Source organism: Corvus hawaiiensis, chromosome 1 (assembly GCF_020740725.1).
Source record: "Corvus hawaiiensis isolate bCorHaw1 chromosome 1, bCorHaw1.pri.cur, whole genome shotgun sequence".
NCBI classification, from domain to species: Eukaryota; Metazoa; Chordata; class Aves; order Passeriformes; family Corvidae; genus Corvus; species Corvus hawaiiensis.
In genome coordinates this window covers 63,512,149-63,538,256 of record NC_063213.1, presented here as the reverse complement: position 1 = coordinate 63,538,256, position 26,108 = coordinate 63,512,149, and the positions used below count along the sequence as shown (strand labels likewise).

The following is a 26,108-nucleotide window of genomic DNA, read 5'->3' as shown; positions in this document are numbered from 1 at the left end:
TTTCTCAAGGGCACTCCTATCAAAAATGCAGGTACAAGGATTAGATTTAGAACTATTAGAGAACTAAGGAAGAATTAGAACTATTCAAAAGTTCCTTCTTTTTAAATGTAACCGGCACTATGGAAAGTATTAGCTTGCCTTCCAGAGAGCTTGTTTCAGAATAGCATATCTGCTGTGACCCAGGAAGAAGCTCCAAAACAGCAAAACATGACTGCTGGGATGCTGTTCCATTACACACTTAGAACAAAACTTCCAGAACCCCATTTTTGTCTCAATGTAATAAAACAGCAAAGTGCAGGAGGTCTGCAAATACATTCTGCTCTTACTCCCTTACATAGCTGCACAGTTCTCTTCGAAGAAAATATATTCAAACTCAACTACTTGTTGCTGAGCATTCAGAGGATACATAAGTAATGTATTAATGTGTTCAGCTACATACAGTGAAAAAATGAACATTTGTCTGTTTTACCAAATGGCCAATTTTATTTCAGTCTGGTTTCGCTAGATAAAATTCTCTGAGAGCATATCTGAAGTCTAAAAGAAATTGAGAACTATCTCAAAATAGGGAATGACAACACAGTATGACAGGAAGGAAAAAAACACCAAAACTCATCAAAATGTTTAGAACTTGCATCATTCAGGGAGGTGGCACTACTGAGCCAAAACAAGTCTGGAGCACTGCAGACTCACATCCCACTGCATATCTAAAAAACTCACACTGACAGATGCTGACAAAGAAACTTTCCAAACCAGACTAGGACACGCCACTCATTCAGGGCCATAAAGCAGCTTCACCACAAGAAGACCTCCACCAGCTCTGTGCCTCCACGGGAATGCTCTGTTGATTTACCTTTTGCTAAAGCTTATCAACTGTAAAACAAACCTGGGCTTTTGAATCAAAAAGTAAAACTGAACTTAAAGTAAATATTCAACAAGAATAAGAACTCTGAAGTGCCAGTAACCATACAAGTCAATTTGTTTGGCAGATAAATTACCCCTTCCACCTCACATGATCCTTTTTGCTTCAACTCTGAAAGAATCAAGTTTGTGAAAGGACACCTCAGCTACACTGGACATGATTTTAATCATTAAGTCAGACAGAAAGTGGAAACCACATGAGAAGAAGTATCAAATCCTCCAGTTTCTTATCTAAGATCTGCTGTTCCTTGTCATCATGTAAGAATTATTAAGCAAAACAGACAGCTCCACATACTAGCATTTAACACTAGAAAAATTATTGCAGAAGCTCGACAGATTCAGAATTTTGAAGCCTTACACTAGAAGAAAATTTATTCTTGACTAGAGGCTTTTGTACACTATTTACTTGGGATTGACACTTATGTTTAAAAAGAGACTGTGGAATAAATTAAGAAAATGTAAGCTCAATAAATAAAATATGATGTGTATTTTTTTCATTGCATTTGTAAACCTAAAATATTCTCTAATACAAAAAAATTTCAGAGGAAAATATTCAAGTGTTGACATTTTCAGCAAAGTGTTTTTAAAACAAAGCATCAAGTTACTTTATAGAAAGTTTACAGTTCACAATGCACCCTGGCACTTTTTTAAACATATGGAACAGTACTTCCTAAGTACATGCAGAGATAAGCATGCCATTCCAGCCACAGCAGCTGCTTTGATTCATGTTTATGAAATGCTTAAAATTCTTGGAATATACATACACAGTGCAAAAAGAAGATGCGGTGACACCGTGAATCTCCAAGTCAGTCAGTACTAGCCTGCTGTCTATGCTGTTACTGAACATGAAGAGGCAGCAGCACAGGCTTAGTAGAGACTAGTTTTTAAGAAACAGGTAAGTGCAGGACCTGTTGCTAGTCCACAGTGAGCCTCTCTGCACCCATTTGCAGCATCATCATTAACCATGCTAGTTACCATGCACTAACACAAGCACCCAGAAATGTTTCAGGCAACACCTTTCTTCTGCTGTGCTGACTGATGTACCTCAAAACAAGCACTGTACCATTAATAAGCACCAAAACAAATTCATGGCTTAATCTGTCAAAACAGTAGTTGCAGTATAAATTTCTGCCATGAGTTATAACACTTAAATAACAAATATGTCACTACAGGATGATAAGCCATTAGGGACTTCATGAGGGGCTTCATGAGGGGACTACACAGATTTCCCTATAGTGATCCAAGTGAAATGAGACAGAACATTCAAATTACCTCCTCTTGAAAAAGTTTCACCTTACAAGCCACTAGCTTCAGATCATCCAAAGGTGATGTAGGAATATTTGGTAAGCATGCACGTGCTTGAGAATGTCTCTATTTAGGATGTAACAGAATGCCAAATTAAGGGTATGGCTGATTACTAAAGAATATACTAGCTTAGGATATGGTTATGAGTTTATAAATGTTTTGATGGCTGGCAGGTGGGTTTTTAAACCATTATTTTTATATTAGAAGGCAACTATCAAAAATAAAGGCCAGAATTACAGACAATAACACTAACCAAGCACAACAGCATTAGAAAGCCACTTACTCACTTTTCACCCAAAATGAGAAATTACATAAAGGGACACTCTCCTCTGGCATTGAGAACAGCTTGTGTAACTCCTGCTCTTCACCAACATGGATATCTTGAGCTCAAGTCATCGATTTTCAACTCCCGTCAGCAAGGCATTTTTCTGTTTGACCTTCATATTCTAAGATAACTAACTGAGCTCCTCCATCACGCCCCAGCAAACACCCACATCAAGCTTCACACATAAGAACCACAAAGACACATACAATCACCCCAAGCTCCCTCAAACCTTGAACTCTGATGACCAATTTTGGATCAACCTACGAAGTCAGGTACTAGCTAGACGAGCCTATGGACCTTGTACTGTCTCTGGTAACACACAGCAACACTACTTCCAGGCAAGGACACAACTGTTTTAGTTAATTTGGTGCTTTGGGTCATAAGTTAACTCAAGAGTTGAGTCCTGTGTGGTGCACATCATTGCACAGCATGGGCCTTTTCGTTGTCGGCTGTACTCACTGTCTCCAGCCAACACTTTCACACTTCCTTAAAGAGCCTTCTCCACTCTACCATCAGTAACAGACATTCTCCCAAAATACCAAACAACCAGAGAAATTACTCAGTTAAGCAACAGCATCTGCACAGCACTGCTGCAGCAGTTGGCATCTCGCTACAGCGGGCAGTAATTGTTTCCATTAATAGATTCAAACCATGCCCAGGGCGGACCAAATAAGCAAAGGCACTGCACTACTTTCCCATCATTAAGGACAGTCTGTCCATGCAGGGAACACTGGCAGCGCAACCAGAGGCAGCCACCACTACTCAGTCTGCACCAGAGGAACAGAGGAGCTCAAATCTGATAAAGTCTCAAACAATAGCAACAAGTGCATTCGTCAATTTAAAGATTTAGCTGTAATCTTATTAGTAGAAGTACCACCACCATGTTGAATGCCTGAACAGCAGCTGCCTGCCTGCATATGCTGCCCTGCAGGCCTGATCAGACCAAGAATGGATTCGCTTGGTCCCTGAAATTTTGTGCCAAGATTCACACTCCAGCTCTGCTCGGCACACAGACCTGCACAGAAGGGCAGCTGGTGTGCACTGCTGCTCCCTGAGCTCAGGTTCTGCAGCACCAGGACTTCTTAAGCACTTCCTGAAGTATCTTCAATCTAACCCACACCTGGGTCACAATATGTTTACAAGCATCATTTAACTCTAAGTTTTTTAACTATTAAAGTAACAGCAAATTAGAAGTCTTACCACGTGCACATTTAATAAACCTACTAGATGCACAACAGAGCAGAGAATCTTGTTTTCAAAACAAGACAGTTGTCTCTACACTAAGGTGATAAGGAGGTGCAAATAAAACTTTTCCTTTAGTCCTGACATCCCCCAAAAAAAGGACAAAAAAAAAATCTCCATTTTAAGAGAGCTACAATTTTTTAAAATTCATAATTCATTTCAATAGACAACACATTCAAGGTGTATTGACTAGTAATCCAGAGCTCAAAACCACCCCTGGCTGCAGAAATAAACATGTGCATACGTACCTGTACCTTCTAAACACAGAAACTAAGCATATCTAACGGTCTACTGATCTTTTTACACATATTTTCATATCCCACAACTTAGGTTCTTCCAACATGGCAAAACAGAAAAATTGGACAGGTTTGAAGCTAAATCTCATTTGACTGTGTTCAACTCAGAAATATTTGAACATAACACTCAGTAGTCCAAAAGCAGAGAACGGCTACAAAGCAATGATTGCCTAAACATGGTCATTCTAAGAACAGTTTTCCTTCTCCTCAAACACTTTATCTATTTTTGTTCTGAAATTTTGCCAGCTAAGTACTACAGGCTGCTTACCCAGAATCCCAACAGCCTCCAACAGTAGTTTCCTCTAGCAATCACATTTAAAGACCGAATCACAAGGTCCTAACAGCAGTCTGGATTTTGCAAGCATGGTAAAATAATGGATGTTGCATTTACTCACAGTTCAGGTCACCTCATGAAGAACCAAGAACCATGTCACACAGTATTTTGGACTACAAGTTCGTGTCTTGTGTTCCAAATTACATGGAATTTTAGAACAACAGTTTCAAGGAACTGCATCTAGTGTCACATCTGAGGCATGAATGGATTAGAGCAATGCAAAAGTAGGTCCCAAAATTACATTTTCCAATTACACATTTCATAATTCAAATCCATCTCCTCTGCCAAGGTTCAAAGCTAACAGTTCACATCCTGAACACTGATGTCTAACAGGAAAGTTAGACAGGTCAAAGTCAGATTACTTTTACAACTTGCTGCAAAGATAAAAGTTGCCGCATTCTACTATTTTATGATCCACCTCTGACAGGTGATAATTTGAAGTTCACACATCAAAGACGTGATCTTGTCAGTCATTCCTTCAGATACTGAACCAATTAGCAGCTGTCCTGTTTCAGCTTCCAGAAGTTTCAGTTTGAAAAAATTACCATTATCACAAAGGCCTCCAACCGTGCTCTTCTCTCATCTCAGATGCTACTCAAAGCAATGTACCAAAAATGATGAAGTACCGCAACCACCAAGGGAAGGACCGTGTACTAAAGACCATCCAAAACTATGTTTTCTCCAAAGCAGAAGGAGCAACAGCTGTTTTCTGGAAACAAGAGTTTTAGGACAAGCTGCCTAGGGATGAAATCTGTGCTTCAGATATTAATCTTTGAAACTATTATGACCTACAAAAACTAGATAGGCACACACATCTGTTCCCAGCTATTTATTTTATTAAAGAGCTTAAACCTATGCAAAAAAAAAAAGCCCCAAAAAACAAACAACAAAAAAAGCCCCCATATATTCTGCAATCTTTAATAATTTAGCACTATAAGAAGAGGTTTTTTTTAAGTAGAATTGGGATTTGGTGCTACTTGTCTTATCAAAATGAGGATGGAAGAGGACAGAACAAACAAGTCATAACATGCTGGGGTTTTTTTAAAGAGTTAAGACAGGCAAGACAGACACTTTCAGAAAAAAGTGAGATTTTGAGTTCAGCTCTACAATCTGAAGACTTCTTTCTTATTTTCTGCTCTGAGATTTTTATTAAGGCAAAGTGTGCAACAGGCTACTGTGCTCTAATGGAATGAATTGCCCAATAAATGAATTTGTGTTTCAGTTAAAACTACAGATGAAACAGCATTTCAGTTCTAGTGTCTCCATGGTTCCTTGTTTATTTCTGTCAAGACAAATATTTTGCTTACTAAAGGAAAAATCATGTCATGAAGAACTGTTATCAGGGAGCCAAAATAAAACTTGTCAGATCCTATGTGTTAAAAAGGGTAGCTGAAAGGAAAGGAAGGAAGGAAAGAAGGAAAGCATATTTTAACAATCAGAAACAGAGGAGGAACCAATGCAGCAAGACCTCATTTGTCCTACTGAAAAATAACATCCATAATGTAAAGTCAGGTCTTTAGTACACATAGAGATGTGAAATCTCCATTGTAAAAAATTATTCATTTTGCAAGATTGTCTGTGACTCTATACTCTAATTATCTTATAGTTACATTTTAATATGGCACCTTGTTGCCAACAACCAAATACAAACATTTATAGCAGGACAGAAGGATTCAATTGACTTTGAAACACAATAACCATTTCTGAAAGACTGTAAGTTAGAATAGGGGGTTTTTTTTCTGTGAAGAGAGAGAGTACTTTGAGAAAGGAAATTCAGGTTGAAGACCAAAAAAAAAAAAAAAATCAGAGTTCCCACAAATTTTCTCCTTGGGAAAAAATGGAAATCTATATTGGTTTGGGAAGGAAATGGCTGAGAGACAGGAGAGGTAACTAAAAGAACACACAAGCACACTTCAACAGATATAAAGGAAACTACTGCTACCAGTATAAGCAAAACAAGGGTTAAAGGTATGAAGTCCAACAACGAACTTCCAGAAACTTTGCCAGCATCAGAGATTATACCTGATAGCAGCTAATGAAAACCGTTCCTTTTTGAACTCTGTCTCCTACTATTTCAGTTGATAAAGATTTTTCTGTGCCTTTCAGACTCAGACTGTTCAGTTTTACTATGTTCTGGTTTTCCTCCTTCATTAGTTTAGAACACTGGAAGTCATGTGCCTGTGGGCAACAGCAGGCCTGCTGCTTATAAAAAGACAGAACACTTGCATTCAATAACAATTACTATTTTGTAGCTGTGTTTGTTACGGTGTGAGTGCTGTGTGGTCTAGCAGTTAGGAGGTGCAGTCAGAATCCTGCTCTAATTTATGGTTGTAACTTTACCTCTAATACAACAATGAAAGTTGGACAAATGACAGCACTGTCTGGGATTTTAGGCCTTTTACATCACTTGTAAAACTAGCATTACTTGCCCATCTAAAATCCTTCAGAACTATACTTAATAATGCCTAGAAACTAATAATGCAACTGAATTTAAATTTAATTCAAAAACTCCTTACAGCATAGGCAAAGCTAGTAAAATCTGATTTTCCTAACCTTGGATGTTCTTCCGAGAGCAAATTTTATAATTTTATAATTAGTAAAGAGTTACCTAATTTTACTTCAGAAAATTCTGTCAGTACCTTTTAAACTATAACTGAGAGAACAAAGCAAATAAAGAGCATGGTCCTGAATTCTACTCCCTACACCCTATAGTCTCTTGGCTTCAGCTGAATTTAAAAAAGCAGCCCTGGAAACCAAATTTGCTTTAGAAGGCTACTTATTCCAAAATGCAGCACAAACTTGTACTTCCATTCAGCCAGAAAAAGGGAAATTTCCATATAAAAAGATAAAATGTATAAAGGGAAAGGTAAGATTAAACAAAATATTAAAATAATGCATAGACTAGAGAAAGACCAATTAATCACCCTAACAAATTAAATCATTTTTGCAATGACATGGTTGCTCTGAAGGAAAAATCCAGTTAAGCTATATAAAAACAAGCTACACAAAGAAAACCAAAAATCCGTTTGACATCTCTAACCCTGCCAAGGCATCAATCCAAGTACAAGCAGCAGCTACTCAGCAGTTCAGAGCCAGTTTATACAGACATTTTATGGTGGGTACACATAGAAGAACAGAATCCATTTCTCATCATGAGAAATTAAACTATTTATATTGAGTAAAATATATAAACCAGCAGTTTAGCACTGAAGGAAATGTAAGGATGTTCATGAGGCGCAAAAAGCCCATTAGGCATCTTGACAGATTACATGCAAGGTCTGCCATTAAGCCGGCACCCCAACTATCTGTTTGCACTAATGAGAGCTACTTCTGATCAGTATTTCTGACAGTTCTTTCCAATAACACATCTGGCAGTTGTTTCAAACACACAAGTTAGCAGCCAGCCAAATTCCAGCCTCACACTGTGCTGCAAGCAGGACAGCTATCCCTTGCCAACACAGCTGCCGACGGTGTGGTCGCACACAAGCGTCACAGCTCACCCATAAGGCTCTTGACGTAGAAACAGAAGCCAGTTACCACCAAGAGAATTTATATATTTTATAGATATTAAAGCCTGATAAACACAAGACACATAAGCTCTCAAAAGACAGTCACTGCACAGTCTCACTGAATACCTGTGGGCAAATGTGCACAAGCAAAATTCCCACATTACGGGCTCATCATTAAACTACCTGGCCCTTAGTCTCTCAAGTCTATTGAAATAGTGATTTTTAAATCTAAATTCTGGTTTTGCTTTATAAACTCTATGTGTATTTTATGTTTCATGCCTGTCAATTCCACTCACTCTGAAGAGTTCGTTATTCTTTTTATAGCACTGTTGTGATAGAAGCTATATATACATTTCAATAAACTCCTGTTTATTGATAAAAACCCCCATACATTCTAAAACAGAATAGTTTTTTAAAACCCCCAAAATTTCCATTTCACAGATGAGATGCTAAGACCCAGAGATACAGCACAACTTATAGAAGATCACACAAAGATCTATGAAAGAAGCAGGAAACAAGCACAGATCTTTCAAGATGCAGGCCAGCACTTTAGCCACAACAATGGTTCTGAAGACAATGCCAGCTAGATTTAAAATAAATTGGTGTGATTACACCTATATTCTAGTATGTGGCTTAACGTGAGAAGCACCTTCACACCCTAGACATGCAAAAATAGAAAAGGTCTCAACTTTTTTTGCTGGAAAGCAATAAAAGTATGACACTCTGCCTTTGCAAAAAAAAAAAAGAATATTCTCACACTGAAGTTTTTTTCATAATTATTAACGAACTGAATCAAAAATATTTTTTAAAAAGACTTAAGTACTAGAAAGGTGCTAGGCTGAAAATCTCCATACCCATTCAAATGATTTCTCAATCCTTGGCATTAAATGCATTTAATAGGTCAACTGAACTTGAGCAGTCAACAGGTAACCGAGCAGATAAGAATACAACATAACTATTCCCCTTGCACCTCCCCATCTTTCCCCACACTCCCTCAAAGGAAAGAAATCTTTTCCTGTTCTGATCTATTTTTACAGTCTAGTGCATTGGTATTTTGGATTATTTCCAAGGGTATTCTTTACTGGGGCATCACAACTAAATGCCAGATTTCAAAATTATTTTAGCATATTCTCATAGGCTACTTCACAGAACAACACTGAATTAATAAAGGATCTAGCAATTACAGCCTTTTCAAATGCAAATAGGTTAAAAACTAGTAAACAAAGTTATATATAAAAAAACATCCATCACTAGCATAAAAATCAGATTCCGTTTCTTGTTCCCCCACAGGTTACACCAAGTTGTTAACAGCCTACACTCAAGGGAAATTTCTGAAAACAGCACACACGGTCTAAGTCATTACCTACTCCACACTTTATTTTTTGAGCAGTCAATCAAGAATCAACTTCTGAACCTGGGAGACTAACAGAGATCTTCTGTCTCCACATTGGGTACCTCCGACTCCCCCAGGAAGCCAGGTAAAGAACCGATCCTTATTTCCCATGGATGCAAGCCCAACGCAGCAGCCCTGCTCAGCTCTCGCCTCTCGCCCTCTCCCTCCCACCGCAGCCCCGAAAAGCACCGAGCGACACCCTGGGGACCCCACCGCTGCCCTGACAAAGGCAGGCGAGGCGTCTGCGAGAGCGAGGCGGAGGAACCGGGGCTGGGCTTTCACTCGGGGCACGGCGACTCGGGGTTTTACCTTTCTCCCTGCTTGGCGTTGGAAGGCGGCGGGTGAAGCACAGTCTGGTTCCCTTCCATCTCCACGATGCACTTGGTATTCAGGTCCAGCTCTGCAAGGCGACACGGCGGGGGGCTGTAGCCAAGGCGAGCGAGCGCACCCTCCTTCTCCCGGCCCGCCGGGGCAGCTCGGCCCCCCCCGGCTCCCCCAGGAGCGAGGGGACAGGGCGGCGGGGGGCAGGCGAGGGGGCTCGTCCTCCCGCCAGCCCGGGCAGAACGCGGGGGGACGCCGCGCCCCGGTGCCGCCCCCGCCCCGAGGTGCCCCCAGACCCCGGTTACCTCTCCTGCTCATGGGCCGGACCCTGACGGCAACTTTCACCTTGGTGTCCGACATCTTCCCCGCTCCCGGGAGCGGCGGGCGGGCGGCCCCGCTCAGCGCCGGCGGCGGCAGCGACACGGCGGAGCACCAGCGTCCATGCCGGGCCGGGCGCGAGGGCGGAGGGCCGGGGCAGGCGGGGAAGGCGACAGAGGGAGGGAGGGAGGGAGGGAGGGAAGGAGAGGAGGAGGAGGAGGGTCCGGCGCCGGGGAGGGCGGTGGTGGCGCAGCCCCAGCCGCCTCCTTGCTCAGCCGCGGTCCGCGCCGGCGCTGGCTGCCGATGGGCTCCTTCGCAGAACCGCTGCCGCCGCCGCCGCCTCCCTGCCAATCCCCACCGCCATCTTCCGCCGCCGCCGCCGCCGCCGCCGCCTCCTCCTCCCGCCGCGCCGCCGGGCGTGCGGGCGCCCAGGCAAGCGGCGAGAGGGCGGGGAAAGGCGGTGGCGGCGCCGCCGGAAAGCGACGGAAACATCCGAGCGCCTTCGGCACCGGGGGCGTGGGGAGGCTCCCTCTCCCCCCGCCCATCCTCGGCCAGCCGCTGCTTCCCAGGGAGCACGCGCGGAGGGATGCGCGTTGCGCGGGAAGGCGACGCTGGCGGGAGCGGGATGCTACGGGAGTGGGCTGCGTCCGGGGGCCCTGCCCGACAGCCACCTGCCTCGTGCAGGTGTACGCCGCCACCACAGAGACACCGGCTTGCCCGACTATACACCATGTTGCCTTGTGGCAAGGAAAGGGAAAGCCACAATCTGCCGCGGAAAAAAATGTCTTGGCGCCAGGGGATGTTTTTTGACAAAATATGCCCAACGTTCCATTAGAAAACAACGACCTGCCTGGCGCGGTTCTGGCACAGTATGGATTACCTGGGTGCAACGTGCGTGGAGGCCTGGAAGCGGTGCAGCACCTCGAGGTGATGGAGGAAGGAGCCCGGCCCGGGCTCCAGCCTGCACGTCACCTCCTTGACTATGAAGGGCTACCTGCAAAGAGCCGGGACCACTCGCGCTGTCCCGCTGTTCCAGACAGCGATGGGCCACCACTGACGAGTGCCAGCTCAAACGCTGCAGGACAGGGTAGTGTGCATTTACCAGTGGCCAGTTCAGTATTGGGGGAAAGTGTGACAAACAGTGGTGCTTTATGCAGCAGCCGAGAGCTCCAAGGATGGCTGAGCTTCCAGTGGGCAAGCCAAGAAAGATTTTCAGTTTAAAATGCAATTGGCCTCTTTTCGAAGTGTCCTTTAAAACCTTTTCTCCCCAGAAGTGTTTCCTTAGCTTCAGCAAAAGATCTTCCAAAGAATCAATCCTTATTATCGATGCAGCTAACTGGCAGGAATCCCAGTGCAAAACAGCGATGTCTGTAACATTTTCTTTATGGAAGACAGGCTCAAACCCAAATGGGATTATTCTGTCTACTCTGGGGCTAAACCACTGTAGGGAGAATGGGCTAAACAACCAATGATGAATAGATAGCTGCACTGAGAAAGAGCAGACCTTTCAAACAGAGGTGGAAACAATGGAGGGAGGCTTAGAAGATCAACCCCTTCCCGGCTGCCAGCACATCAACCAGAAGAGCCCTGCAAAGTGACTGAGAGGAATGTTTCTGGAGGAGGCCTGGCTGCCCCAAATGGCCACAACTTGCAGGAATGCTGAAAGGAAACGAGACACGTACTTAGCACAGCAAAAGCGAAAAGTTACCAAATAGAGCTGGGCATCTGGAGAACGTCAGCAGAAGTAGCTGATGCACATGGACTTCTTGCCTGTAGAAGCAGGCATAAGGAATGAAGTTCATTATGAAATGCAACATAAGCGTGTGGCCCAACGAGTAAAGAAAAGGAGTGATGCTGACATGAGACATCCTATTTACTGCTGTAGACTAAGAACCCAGGTCAAAGTAAGTGCTGGCTCAAGACAAGGCATGAGGTCTGAAACGGCTGTGCAAAAAGGGAGTTGTTCTGTGAAACTTGGACACTGCTGGGAAAGAGAAGACAGCCAACAGATGGAAGGGAAAATACTCCCTTCCATCTCAATTTTCCACCTCTTAGTGGAAAAACTACATCATTGCAAGATTAAATAAAAACAATTACATTAGCTGAAGTGAAACTAAAGGGAGTCTTCATGAGATTGACTATAATTTTGGCTGTGGGAAGAGTCTTGGGAAGAAATTTTTACGAATGTCTGATATAGGCATGTGAATTTTGTTCCACCACTTGCAGGTACAGAAAGCTAGCCATGCAAAACTGTTTGAAAAGGCAGATGCGACCTAGTTTGTTCTAACTCAGACTGTAACTGTTCACTTCTTGTGAAATTCTGATTTATTCTAGTGTTATATAGTTGAGAACGGGATTTTTACTCTTTCATTCACATCCATGTACCCTGAGAAACAGCTGCCAAAAATGTTGTCTTGGTTCCACCAGGTTTTTCTGCCCTCTCGAGAAAGGGCTTTTGGCAACATTTGTGCCATGACCTGACCACACCTATTGAGCAGCATGCTTACAGTAGAACATATTTCTGGTCTCACTTACACCTTTGCCATTAGGGCAGAATAGGAATAGGGTCATATTATAGAGGCCCCATGAGATCATTAGGTAGTTCAAAGAGCAATCTGTGAATTCAGGCCGACACGACATTTCTCTTCTGGCATTGTATCTCCCCATTGAATACCATATGGAACCCTTTACATCTCTGTCTTTGCTACTGGTAGCAACTGTGGATGAATGTCTCTCACCTGTCAGAATTTGTTAGCTTGATCAGTTTACATGCCCCGTGGGAACTGGCAAGGGATACTGATGGGTCACTAACCCATCAGAATTAGCTGCCAGCTATCCCAGACATGCTGATGGATGGATGGTAGATACTGGATGAGAAATGACAGCTTACTGCTTCAGCAATGAGGAAAGATGAGAGCTGGAGAAAGTGGAGACTGATGGTGGGTGAGGGGAACTCATATGGAAACATGGGAACAAAATCATCTGGAGCAATCCTTCCCTGATTTCCCTTTCCTCTCCCTGTTTTCCTCCACCCACTATTTTATTCTGGCTCTGTACTACCGCAGTCAACAGGAATTTTGGAGTTTTACTATGGCCAGGCTTGAATCTTTGTCTGTTTCTTGTTTTCCATCTGTTTCATTCTTCTTTCTTGCCTTAGAGCATTTCTGTACATTTGCCCATTGATCCACAGTTCAGCAAAGAGCATAAAGAAAACATTGCTGCTTCCTTTGGTCTGGTGGGAAGTTCCAAATGCTCCTCATCTTCCCAAGGCATAATACAGGTAATGGGATTTGATGTGAAGGCATGCCTATGTCTTCCCATATATTCTGAGCAGGAGGATCAATTGCTCTGCTTCATGGCATGGAAATGGGGGAGCGATGGTGTGAATCCAAGTTGATGCCTGAAGCCCTGTTGGTGTTCCAGTGACCTCCCTTCTCAGCAAAGGGCAAAGAGAAATGTCATGGAGCCTGCCAAGAATATCCATCTTGTCAGCAGCATCCCCAGCACATACCTTACTGTGCCTGACTGATGCATGCTGTCACTGGCACATCTGACTTCATCTTGTGTCACAGGAGCCAGAGAGGAGGAGGAGCTGGCAGTGGTGAGAGCATGGGAAAGTAGTTCTATTCTTTTGCTGTTGAAAGTGATAAAGACAAAGTGTTTAATTTTATAGCACCTGAAATCCAAGAGATGCTTACAATGAAGGTTTTACTACAAAATTTAACCCAAGGAGTGTATTTTATAAGACTGACCAAAATAAAAGTTTTATTTGTGTTTCCAAAATTTTACTGAGTATTTTTTAAAAATTGAATTAACAGAGAAAACAAACTCTATTTTGAACCCAAACATATTCCAGCGTCATCCAGTCAGAAAGAGGTAAAATGAACAAACACTGTATAATAAAACCAACAGATATTTTTAAGGTTAATAATCTCATATATTGCACTTAAGTTAGGAAAAAAACAGGAAGAAACCATAGCTCTAATCAAATAATTGATAAATCATTCACTTTTCATGTTGGTGAAAAAGAAGAATGGATAATAATTAGTGCATTTTTTAAAAATAGCATTTAGCACATAGGAAGGAGGCATGGTCATTATGGAAGGGAGAAATATTTCATATTGGAGGGGTGGGATAAAATACGACTATATTTGTGACAGGACACAAATGAGTGTCCTGTTATGCAGACAAACTTGAATTTTTCATTTAATAAGATGCATTTAGAAAGCACCTGGGGAAGCAAATGTCTGCCCATAATTGTAAACCAGGAACCAAATTTCTGTCACATCACTAGGTTTTGCAAGTAACCCTGCTGGACAGATGCACAGAATTTACAAAAGAGTGTGAGGGCAGGATTTTAGCCAGTGACCTGTCTGAAGGCACTTTTCAGGCTGCTTTTCCACTTCCTTCTTGCTCCAAATTCATGCTGGACTTTAGTCAGGCTGGATGGTTGCCACCTCTGTCTTATCAAAGATCTGTTTTGACTTTCTCCAAAGCTGTGCAGGAGGCATGAAAATTGTTCTCTATGTCCAGCATATTTATGGCAACACTCTGGGCCCAGAAAGGGGCTGCAGTGACAAATGCTCTTCTGACACTCAGAAAAAAATTAAGCAGTTTGAATTGCCAGCATTAAGAACAAATGCAGAATATATGCACCTAAACATTATCCTGCCTGACAGGTGCTGCTCAAAGCTCCACAAGGTATATAGCTTTGAACAGGCCCTGCAGTTTAAACCTACCTCAGCTCTGTACAGAGTTGGCTGTCAGTGATGAACTGACTAAATCTGTTCTTACGGGCTAATTTACAAATGGTTTGAATTACCTGTTTGGCTTTACCTGGCTGGGGTGATGACCTCTGCTAGACCCTACCTCTGCCTCCATGCCCACCCTGGCTGCTCGACAGTAGATCTCACACTGGGATCCGAGGTGAACAATTACAACAAATGAATGTCCCCAGGACAGGCGCAGTCACATCTCCATCAAGCTGAAACATTCCTTGCTGTGGGGGGAAAAATATTGCATGCAATTTCACTGATCAGATCTGGTGTTTTCTCCCTGCCTCTGACACAATATTGCAACAGGCTTTTATAAACTTCATCCCAAGATCAGCGCAGTAAAGGATACTAACCCACCTCTAAGAGGAGCTGCCCAATTTTAGCTACATTTAACTCCATGACCATTCTGCTGAGGATAATCTCTTTGCTCCACTCATTGAAGAAGGGGGGCCTGTTCCCCATCTCCTATCACTTAGACCAGGGAAATCGTTTCAAATTACTGTGGGAACTTTAATGGTCATTACTACCTAGAGATGAGAAGCCCTAGTAATAGAAATAAGTGAGCTTAGAAGCAGAGTAATGCAACTGTAGCAAAGAAACTGATAGGAAGTAAAAAAATGGGGAAAGGTAGCAAGGAAACTGATGGAAAAAAGAAAATTTCTTTATGTTGCTCAGATACATTTCCCTACACTCCAAAGGTGTAACTAAAGCTTTTACTGAACCTTACTGACATCTTCGGAGGGATTTGGTTTATGGCAGGGAATTTAACATCCCTGCAATTGTACTTGAGATATGAGCAACAGTTGTGTCTTCCTGTGACAGCTAGTCGTGTTTTATGTAGCTCACATTCCTTAGTTGTCCAGGAAAGAAATGGTGGATTTATTTATATTTTTGTTGCTATTGATGTTATTTATCTGTATGCCATCCATTTTTCACTTCAGGAAACACTCCACCCCCAAATCAAATAGCTTCCTAAATTTGTTTCTACCAGGGAGAGCTGTGGGTCTTCATCCTGGACTCAACCAAGTAATACCTGAATGAAAACCTATGTAGTTCAGTTATCACTTCAGTTATTTCCTACAGTGAAAGAAGAGGTACAGATGACATCATAAAAAGCATGGCTGAGATTCCACGTGAAAAACTCAGTACAGCATTTAGGAGGAGGAGTTCAAAACAGAACAGACCCATTAAAGGGTTACTGGGAGAACTGTGGAATGGTGAACATTATCAAAGAAGAGCAGACTAAAAATGTTCCGTTTGTTTAGTCTAGCAAAATGAAGACTGAGAAGGGATATGGCTGTTTATGCTTCCTTTCAGGCCAGTCAAAAGCACGGTGCTACTGAAGTTCCAGGAAAAACACTAGGACAAGAACAAATGGGTGTAAACTCTCTTTTATATAGCCTTTTAATGCTGGGCTACATTAGGACGAGCACTGCCAGCAGGTCAAGGGAGGTGATCCTACCCCAGCCCTCGTGAGGCCACACCTGGAATGCTGTGTCCAATTTGGGGCTCCCCAGTACAAGAGGGACATGGACATAATGGAGACAGTCTAGTGAAGGGCCACAAGGAAGGGTGTGGAGAATCTCCTAAGAAAGGCTGAGATGACTGGGGCTATTTGGCATGGAGGAGAGAAGACTCAAGGGGAGGAATCTTATCATCATATCGATTCATCTGAAGGGGGGGTGCAAAGAAGAGGGAGCCAGGCCCTCTTCAGTGGTGCCCAGTGACAGGCCAGGAGGCAATAAGCACACACTGAAACACAGGAGGTACCCTCTGGACACCAGGAAACACTTTTTCACTGTGAAGGTGTCTGACTACTGGCACAGGTTGTCCACAGAGGTTGTAGAAACTTAATCCTTAGAAATACTCAAAAGCAATCTGGACATGGTCCTGTACAACCAGGTGGCCCTGTTTGGGAAGGGGAGTTGTACCAGATGGGCTCCAAAGGTCCCTGCCAACCTCAATCCTTCTGTGTTTCTGTCTCAGGCTGGAAATGAATTGACTTCTACCCCCAGAGGAATGAATGGCTTCTTACACAGAAGACCAGAGAACTAAATTAAGCTAATTTTAAGGGTGAGCTTGATTGGGTTAGGTGATGTATAGCAGGGAACATTTCCTGCTGACCCTATCAGATATGTGCCACCATACAACCTTTAAACATCAGGGTGATGATAATAGGTTATGGTAGTGGAAAGGGAAGGGAAAGGAAACAGTTTTGTACTGTTAAAAAGTAAGATCACAAGGTCCCAAAGGAACTGACATCACCTATCTGTAGTTAACATAACTATTAAGTTATGAAAAGGGATCGATGTTAAATTAATAGAGATTTTCCCTTTTTTTTTCTTTCAATTTTCTACTATCTATTACTAGAAATCAAATGCTTTGCCTGAGAAAAAATTAACTGCACAGCTGGTTTGTAAAGTTATTTACAATTTAAATCAGTAGGCAGGCCTCAGTGAACTGAAGGAAAGGACAACCCTGCCATTATTCCCCCTACTCAGAAAGCTCTCGCCCCTCTTCATCTTTATGATTAGGAATGTCTGGTATGCAAGCATCACTCCAGCACATCCATGCAGTTCTCTTGTGACTGCAAGTCCCAAATTGAGATTAAGGGCACTTGTGAGCAGGGAGTTGGCTCACAAACATTGTCCAGAGCATCAGTAATTATTATGCATTTGCTAAGTGCAGGTGTGTGCCTTTCCACAGGTAGGAAAAGTGAGTCTGCAGCCTCTAAGTGTCTTCAGTTAGCAAACAGATACTACATGCAGTCTGTCAAACACACAGCAGTGCTCAGACTCTGTCTTCAGAAGTGAGCTTTATGCTCAGTAGGGATGAGTGGGAAAGCTGTAAATATAAACACCCCGATTAGTGGCAGCAGCCTCTTGGAACAAAAGAGCAGCATTCCTGTTAACCCTTCTGCACTTAGTCACAGTCCTGTTGTTGGTTTACTCTCTGCTTTGAGAGAGAAGCTGAACTTTGCTGGCTACCATGGGAGAGACTTGGAACTGGGGCCCTGCCCCTGGGAGGAAGAAGAGGGTGGGGAGGGAGGAGTACATGCACCAAGCTTGCTTACTGAGTAAGCTGAGCTATTAACCATGCTGGCCAAGCCAAAATTTCTCCTTGCGCAATTACTTTTTAGCGATGCCTGCAAATAAGCGCTGTAGCCAAATGTGCTATCTTTCCAAAGTGTGGAGAAGGAAAGAAGCTCTTGATTGAAAGAGATTAGAAAGGAGAATAGTACACACTGGCACGTCAGCAAGTAAGGAAGCTGAGTGAGGCAAAGCCTTGAGAGAGGAGGTGGAATTGTGTTTGTTGAAACAGATGGAAGTCAGCTCAGCACAGATCTTGGATCTGTCTGCTGTCTATTGAAGTCATTAGGAAGATTTCACATTAAATTGAGCAGGTTTCATCAGTTCCTGTAGAAGGTAGAAACAAGTGCTGAAGGTGCTAATTAAGGTGCATAATAAGACTCATGATCTTCTATTTAGAAAACAAAACACCACATCACTTCTCCTCCCAGTTCTCTCCAGTCTGAAGAAAACATACCCAATATAATAATCTCATAACCCACCACTACCAAAATTATCAACAACAGATCATACTCTCATTTTTCTATTAAAGACTGTCAAAGAGTACAACCACTGGGTATCCTTTGTTGTCATTTCACTTCAAGTTTTGTCCTCTTTAACACATGGAAAAAGGCTTGCTCTTTGCAGGTTAAAAAAAAAAATAAATTGAGGAGCAGATAGCCTAAGGAAGCTTCCAAGCTTCTCGTAGTTTGTCTACACCAGCATTTGATATGAAAACTCAGACCAGTTATAGCAGTCATACACGAAATCCTATACAGGGTCCTGGTCACTGGGACCAGCCTGGTGCTATCACAGAGAACTGAAAAAACCCCAACAAACCAGTGACTTGTAAGTTAGTGACTTCTGATTTAATTTTTCCCACAGTCACTAATACAAATGGAGCTGCACAGGAGGAGCTGGGGTAGAAGGATTCCTGAAACTGTTAGTCCACATACAGTTTAAATTGTACAGTTCTTCACCCTCTTCTCTCCTGCAATAAAGCTTGTGTTGCCTGTCTCCCAAAGGCATTCCCTGAATGACTTAAGTCCTTTCCCACCATTCATATTGTGATCTGAAGTTTCCTCTCTTTAATCTGACAGCAAAGATGAAAGGCTGTTTTAGAAAAGAAACACAGCAAAACCAAAACATGGACAGAACCTCTGATGGAATTAACCTTTCTTCTGAAATCAAAGTGGTGAGGACACACATATACACCACAGTTTGACTGAACAACAGCTAATGAGAAATACAGTTCTGAAACACACTAAACCAACTGGGAAGAACGGGTAAGGGTTGTGCAAAAGTCACAAATAGGAACAATGTGACTGAAATTCAGAAATCAAAAATTTAGCCTTATCATCAAGAACACTGACTTGAGGTTTAAGTCAAGTCAAGCAAAAGGGTGAAAGTCCATTGCTTGATAGAGATGTCTGGTAATAATTCTTGCGTGGCTTTGATTTCTCCAGTGAAAGAAATACATGAAAGACAAGATTTACTTCTGCCTTCAAGGTACACTTTTTAAAATGTTTCGTTCGGGTTTTTTTTTAATTTCAGTAACACTGACACAGTGGAAATATGTGAAATATAGTATCAGCTGCATTTTAATGATAACACCAGCCAAGTACTGAACAGCTTTATGAATATCACAAAATAAATTACAAAAAGCTCCAATGCTGGGCCTGGGGTAACTTCAATTCCACTTTGCCATACTAGGGAAGAAACGATGCACTTTTCAATTGGTCTTTAAAAGGTACCCATCCTTCTTGCGAAATTAAACTAACAGTGGCTAACTACCCTGCAGCCTTAGAACTCCTTTCACACAGTCTTCTTGGGACAAGAACCTACAGTGTCATCTCTACTGCAGTGTAAACACCATAACTTTTCTAACCTGCTGGCTAAGACTAAAAGCCTCCTCTGTAGGATCTGCAAGACATGTACAGGTATAAGGTCTCCACTGAAGCTGGTCCAGAGTGGGTCTTGCCCCAGCTCGCTGGTTACTGAGCAACTGCACATGCCAAAAGGGATCAGATCCACTCAGTCTAAAGGACTGTCGGGAACCAAGCAAGGGTTCTTCAGTTCGTTATGAAAGGATAAATAAAAAAAGCTAAACTATCACAGTAACTTTCTTTCACAAAAGATTTCTGATGTTGAAAGTCGTAATTGCTTATAATATATTCTAAACAGGCACAGGATTTTCAGCACATAAAACCCCAAAGTAGCATTCCCAGAAATTGTCATCGTAAAGTCTGCTGCAAAGACTTCTCCAGGGCAAACCTCTGCTCTAGCCTGAATCTCCCTGACTTCAAGCCCAGTCCTGCAGCATTTATTTATGTGGACAATTCCATTTGCAGTACTCATGACTGCACAGATAAACTATTCATGACAGAGCAAGCCTCAACTCAAACAAGTCAGTTCAAGTAATATTAGGAACAGAAAAAGACTAATACATGTATTTTAAATACTTCTGGCTCCATAATATCATGCTGCAAGTTGAGGGGAAGTTGGCAGAGAACTCACTCAAGAGCCCTATTTCCTACCTAATTAAGGACAATGACAGATAAGGGAGCCAGGCACATCCTTTTCATATTAAAGTGATTATATATATTTTAATACTTAATCTGACTCTTTTTCATAGATTTCTTATAAAGCATATTTTAATGACATTATATTTCTTCTCATGGTAGTGGCTTAGTCTGTCATAGTAGAAGATACAATTGTTCTTTGTTTCTTACTTTTAGTACAGATCAGCAATTACTAAATACTGGTTAATACTGGTTAAATTCCATAGCCATATTATTCATGAAATCATGCTAGGTGAGCATCAAATGGGTTTTACCTTTCATCTATTTATATTTGGAAAAATCCCCAGTAAGAGTTACCTCCTGTGATTATGTTAGGTGTACAGTTCTTTCAAGATCTTTTTTTTTGTACTAGCAAGCTTTGATAATTTTATCGGGTTTTTTTGGTTGGTTGGTTTTCTTAGTATCTGCAGAGTTTTCTCAAAGTAAATTCTTTCTTTTTCCCAGCAATAATTTTATATCTTTAATGCTATGTCTTGCTTAAAATTGTCTAGCTTTTATTCATTACAAGGCACATAACCATATTTAAAGTATTTAAAATTTTTATGGAATCTTGTGACAAGCAATAGTTTCCTGATTTAAAAAACAATATATTCCATGAAAGCAGGATTTGTTCTCTCACCTCAACTCTCTGCCTATATAATAATGCTCACCTGCAAACAAAGAATAAAAATTGCCTACATTAAGAGGGATATTTAGAAAAATGCTACGTATGTATTTATTAAATTACTTGGAGCATACTTATCTAAAATGACTAGTTTGCTCCAAATCTTTATTTCCCCACAGAATTTTGCTACAAACTAAGAGATAATAAATGCTAAAAGTAACAGATAGCTCTCCTCAGGGTAGCCATCTGAAAAGTGTCTAATTGTAGCTGGAAAATCTGTTCTAATGCAGGTTATTCCTCTGCCAGAGGTAAATACTAATTTAAATTTAAATACTAATTTCAGCCCTTATCATCTTGTCCATTTTCCAGGCTGAAATGCTTCACCTCTTAAGAATGCATTCCCTTTACTGGAATGATGGGTGTGCTCTGTGCTCTGACTTGGTGGAGTTCACCCTCTGCTTAAGCCACAGACACCTTTCATTAATTTTTTTCTCCTTTTCAGAGTTGATCTCGTCTCCTCCTTTCTATCCTCAATGTGAAATTTGAGCATTTCAAAACTGAAACCACGCACTTTTGTGGAGCACACTGGAAGCAATTATCTAGGAATACACTGCGGTTTGGAAAAGTATTAATTTCCATGATTTGTAGGAAACACCAAAGGAATTAGTAACAAGAAGATCATCAGTATAGTGTCAAAACTTCTTCCGAACTTCCTCAGGAAGGCACCTCCCAGACAAGAGGTGATTAAACACAGACTCTCGCTGCTTTATTAAGGTAACCTTGTAATGGGAACTCTCAGATCTAGCCTGAAGTCTGCCAAAGGCTTCCCTTGATTCTCAGCTCTCGTCTGCAGCTGCAGGGCCAAGACATTTGTACTGTGTTTGCCTCACAGAGAGGCTGGAATGCCAAATTCAGGAATATCTGTAAATCTCTTGGAAAACAGTAGTGAGAAAAAGGTATAAGTGCAGTGCATCTTCTGCTCCCTGAGAACCTCTCCAGTATTAGAGAGCTTTGAAGCTGCCCAGGAGAGTCCGACATGTTACACGAAGGAGGCACTTTAGGGAAAGCCTGGATGTTTATGTAACAGTATCAAATAGGCGCTTGCTGTTCTCCGAACGATCTGTCAGTTTTCCTGAGATGCCTGAATGAAGAGCGAGGTTTAGAACTCACTTGAAAAATGTGTATTTTTGCTTTACTCCTGTGGAGGCACGCTGTGACTCACAGGTGACATGTAAACTGTAAAACGAGCCTCTCAGAAGAATCAGGGAAAAAAACCCCAGACATTGAAGAGAAAGAAAAGAAAACTAATTCCTCCTGTGCAACAGCACTGTGACCCGTGGTCCCAGGGAAGAAAGCTGCTTTTTGACCTCCATCAACCCCTCCAGAATTGAAAGGTCTCCTATATTCAAGGCCATCATCTTGAAGGACCTGCTCTATAAAATTCTTAGTTGTTTGGGGGCTGGACATTACAGGACATCCCCTCTTCCCCTGAAATCAGTCCATGTTAAAAAATGCTACGGTGATGTTACATCCATGCTTTGGAAAAATATAAAGATCAAACTGATGTGCACAGCAATGTGACTGGAGGGAATGGACAGGTGCTCAAATGGACAACGGCCAAAATGAAGCAAATTTTACATGTTTTCACCCTTTCTCCCTTATTCATCAATCTGAAAAAAAGGTTATATTCTTTATTTAAGGTTATTTTCTTCACAAGCAAAACAAAAATTATGTATGTTACAGAACATCATCTCAATATGCATTTCTGAAACTCCTCTGACTCCTTTAATTCTGTAACACTGTAAACATAACCTGATGTATTTATATGCAACCTGAGACCAGTGCTCAAAAATAAACCAAATAGGAATTGCAGTGTGTGTGTGTGTGTGTGTGCACAACAGACATAGCAATCTCTACTAGGGGCTGAAGACATGACACTAAAGGAATACTATCCATTATATGTATTTGGTTTTAATCCAATGGCTAGAGCACGAGGTATAAAGAATTATGCAAAGGTGGTGAATTTTAAAATAATAAATAATTAAATGCAATTAAAATAAATGCAAAAGTAATTATCACTGAAGCAGCTAGACACAGTCTTATGTTGCTTTCTAAATGGAATGGCCACCACTCTTTTCCAAAGGTAAGCATACATCTAGCTATCCCCATTCCAAGCACAACCAGTCAGACTCCAAACCTAAGGTTATCAGTTCAAGTATGGGCCCTTCAATATTTGCCATCCCTCTCTCAGAACACAAGATTTTGTGTCAAAAGAAAGATTTCAGCTTTACTGCTGCATACTCCCTTACACACCGAAGAACTCAGAATTTTTAATACTTGGTTTTATACAGTTCATTATGGCTTCTCAATTTAGGCACCTGCATCAAATGAATTAAGGCAAAATGTAATGGTTCCTTTGATGCAGTGTTGTACAACACTAAGCACCAAGCTGCAGAGTAAAAGGAAAACAGTTGCATTCTTCACAGAAAAAGTCTGCATCTTCTTTCAGTAGCTAGGTAAAGCAGAAACTGCAGGAGATGGCACACAGAAAAAAAAATAAAATTCTATTAGGTAGAATAAAGTCCCAAAGTTTATTTTGCTTACAAACCCAAAAATCAAGTGATTTCTAGTTACCCAAGGAGACAGGAGCAGAATGGACAGCAATGGGAGTTTTTGTAGATTTTAAAACAGCGTGAGTAAAATGTTTAAAAATCAGCATTTCAACTGCTGGAAAGTTGCCTACATGGCCGTAGGTCTTAGGAAATTGTCCTGGGTTGCAGTGTATTCTATTACCATCCCCATCAGCTGTTGAAATCAGGTGGGGCAGTGTTTCCTTGCCTCCTCCCCCCAGACTATCTTTCTGTTAATTGCCCATCATTGTCCTGCCACATGACTCAGAGATAACTCCCTCCAGACTATCTTCTGTTAATGAGCCTAATCAACACTTTGCCTCATGACTTGTTACCCCATTGTGAGATGCTCCACCCAGAGGGAGGAACCAAGCATCCCATCGTGGATATAAGCTGAGGCTGAACACCAGAGACACTGGCTTCCCACTGGATTTCCAGAGGGCAGGAGCTACACAGCCACCATTGGACTTCCTGAGGAAGAGCAGACTGTTTTACTACAGGATCACTGCTTCAGAGGACTGCAGCCACCATTCTACCAGACTGCTACCACCACCCTGCCTAACAGGGTGTCAGGTTGTACCTTGACTCTGTCAGTTTGACAGTGTTTTCTTTTACCTTTTTTTTTTCTTTTCCCCTTTTCTTTAATTTCCATTAAATTGTTATTCTGACTTGGTGCCTCCCACTGGTTTGTTTTCAAACTAGCACATAATTTGGCGCCCAACGTGGGGCAGCTCTGAGAGAAAGTCAGAATTACAATTTTGTGTTAACGGAAACCTATTCACCATGGTGCTCAGCTTGTCTACATGGGTACTGTATCTTGCTCTCTATATTTTTCCTCACATGGGGAACTACCTGCCTGTAGTATTACTCCTGTTAAAACCAGGGAATGGTATGAGAATTGCTTTAATGGTTTATTATGTCTACAGCATAATAACCTGTGAGGCGATGAATACCATTCGGAGTATATACTCAGTTTTGTTTGGCTGTCCTAGTCTGGGCTCTTATGTCTGGGATCTCCTCAACAATCGCACCCAGCCCCTGGTGGGAGGAGTAGAGAGTGGTTTCTTCCAGCCTTTCAGGCCAGGCACAGCAGTTTTTGAAAATATTGAATTCCCTCTGGATGTCAAAGACGGCATAAACTTGCTGTCAGTTCTGCTTTGTCTTCTCTGTACAGCCTGCACCACGTTCACCATGCTTAGAATCAGAGCTATGGCACAGCATCCTCAGGATGAGGGAGGGAAAAAGAGCAGAACAACAAACACCATGCCTATGCAGACTGACACAGAGGAGAAAGGAACCAAATGCAAAGCAACAGCGTCCATGTCTACGCAGACTGTCACCGAGGAGAAAGAACCCAGATGCAAGACAACAGCGTCCATGTCTACGCAGACTGACACAGAGGAGAAAGAAACCAAATGCAAAACAACAGCGTCCATGTCCACGCAGACTGACACAGAGGAGAAAGAACCCAGACGCAAGACAACAGCGTCCATGTCCACGCAGACTGACACAGAGGAGAAGGGAACCAAAAGCACTGTCAGCGTCCCCATGCAAACCATCACTGAACCAGAACAGCCTAAACCAATTGCAGTTGCCCCCGTGCAGAAGAAGAAATCAAAAAGCAAATCAGTCCGCATAGTGACTGACGAGGATGCAGCAGGACCTTCGCACCCAGCAGAAGAGGCAGAGCCAGAGATCATCACTCGGTCGCTATCCCTGGGTGAGCTGCGTGACCTGCGGAGGGAATTCACCCGCCAGACAAACGAGTCTATCCTGACCTGGCTGCTCCGCATCTGGGACGCTGCAGCCAATGACACCATTCTGGACGGAAGTGAGGCCAGGCAACTGGGATCTCTGTCCCGGGATGTGGTCATTGACCAGGGGATCGGGAGAACCCAAGAAACCCTCAGCCTCTGGCGGCGACTGCTTACAAGTGTAAGGGACAGGTACCTTTGTAAAGAAGACCTCCAGGTGCACCAAGGAAAATGGAGCACAATGGAACAAGGTATCCGGTGCCTGAGGGAATTGGCTGTGCTGGAGATCATTTTCTCAGAAGATGAGAGATTTCCTAAGAGCCCAGATGGTGTCCAGTGCACGTCACAGATGTGGTTGAGGTTCGCACGCCTTGGACCAGAGATATACTCCCGTTATCTGGCAACGCCGCAATGGAGGGAAGGCGAGGACAGGGTGGGCGTCTTGGTGAACAAACTGAGGATTTACGAGGACACCGTCACAGCCCCGTTTCGCACCCATGTCTCATCCGTGGAAACAAGTCTTTTGGCTGAGCAAGTCCGGAGCTTGATTGAAGAAGGCCATCAGAAATTGAAAAAGGAACTTAAGGAAGAGATTTACCAGATCTCACCAGAACCAACAAGAGTCTCTGCCATTAGGAGCCGGCGACCCCCAACCAGGGAGAGAGGATACACTCCACGAGGTAACCTCTGGTTTTTCCTTCAGGAACATGGAGAAGACATGAGTAAGTGGGATG

General features: G+C 42.4%; 1 protein-coding gene across 4 annotated transcripts in view; it reads right to left on the bottom strand.

Annotated features, from left to right (window-relative positions):
- Positions 1 to 10,098, bottom strand: part of KIF13A (kinesin family member 13A) — a 104,621-nt gene extending 94,523 nt beyond the window's left edge. For all 4 annotated transcript variants that reach the window (XM_048308269.1, XM_048308239.1, XM_048308258.1 and 1 more), the window contains exons 1-2: positions 9,949 to 10,098; positions 9,632 to 9,722 (exon numbers count right to left, since the gene is read on the bottom strand). In XM_048308269.1, coding sequence (XP_048164226.1) covers positions 9,632 to 9,722; positions 9,949 to 10,003 — 146 coding nt within the window. In that variant the 5' untranslated portion in view covers positions 10,004 to 10,098. The remainder of the gene's footprint in view (positions 1 to 9,631; positions 9,723 to 9,948) is intronic.
- Between the last annotated feature and the right edge of the window lie 16,010 nt (positions 10,099 to 26,108).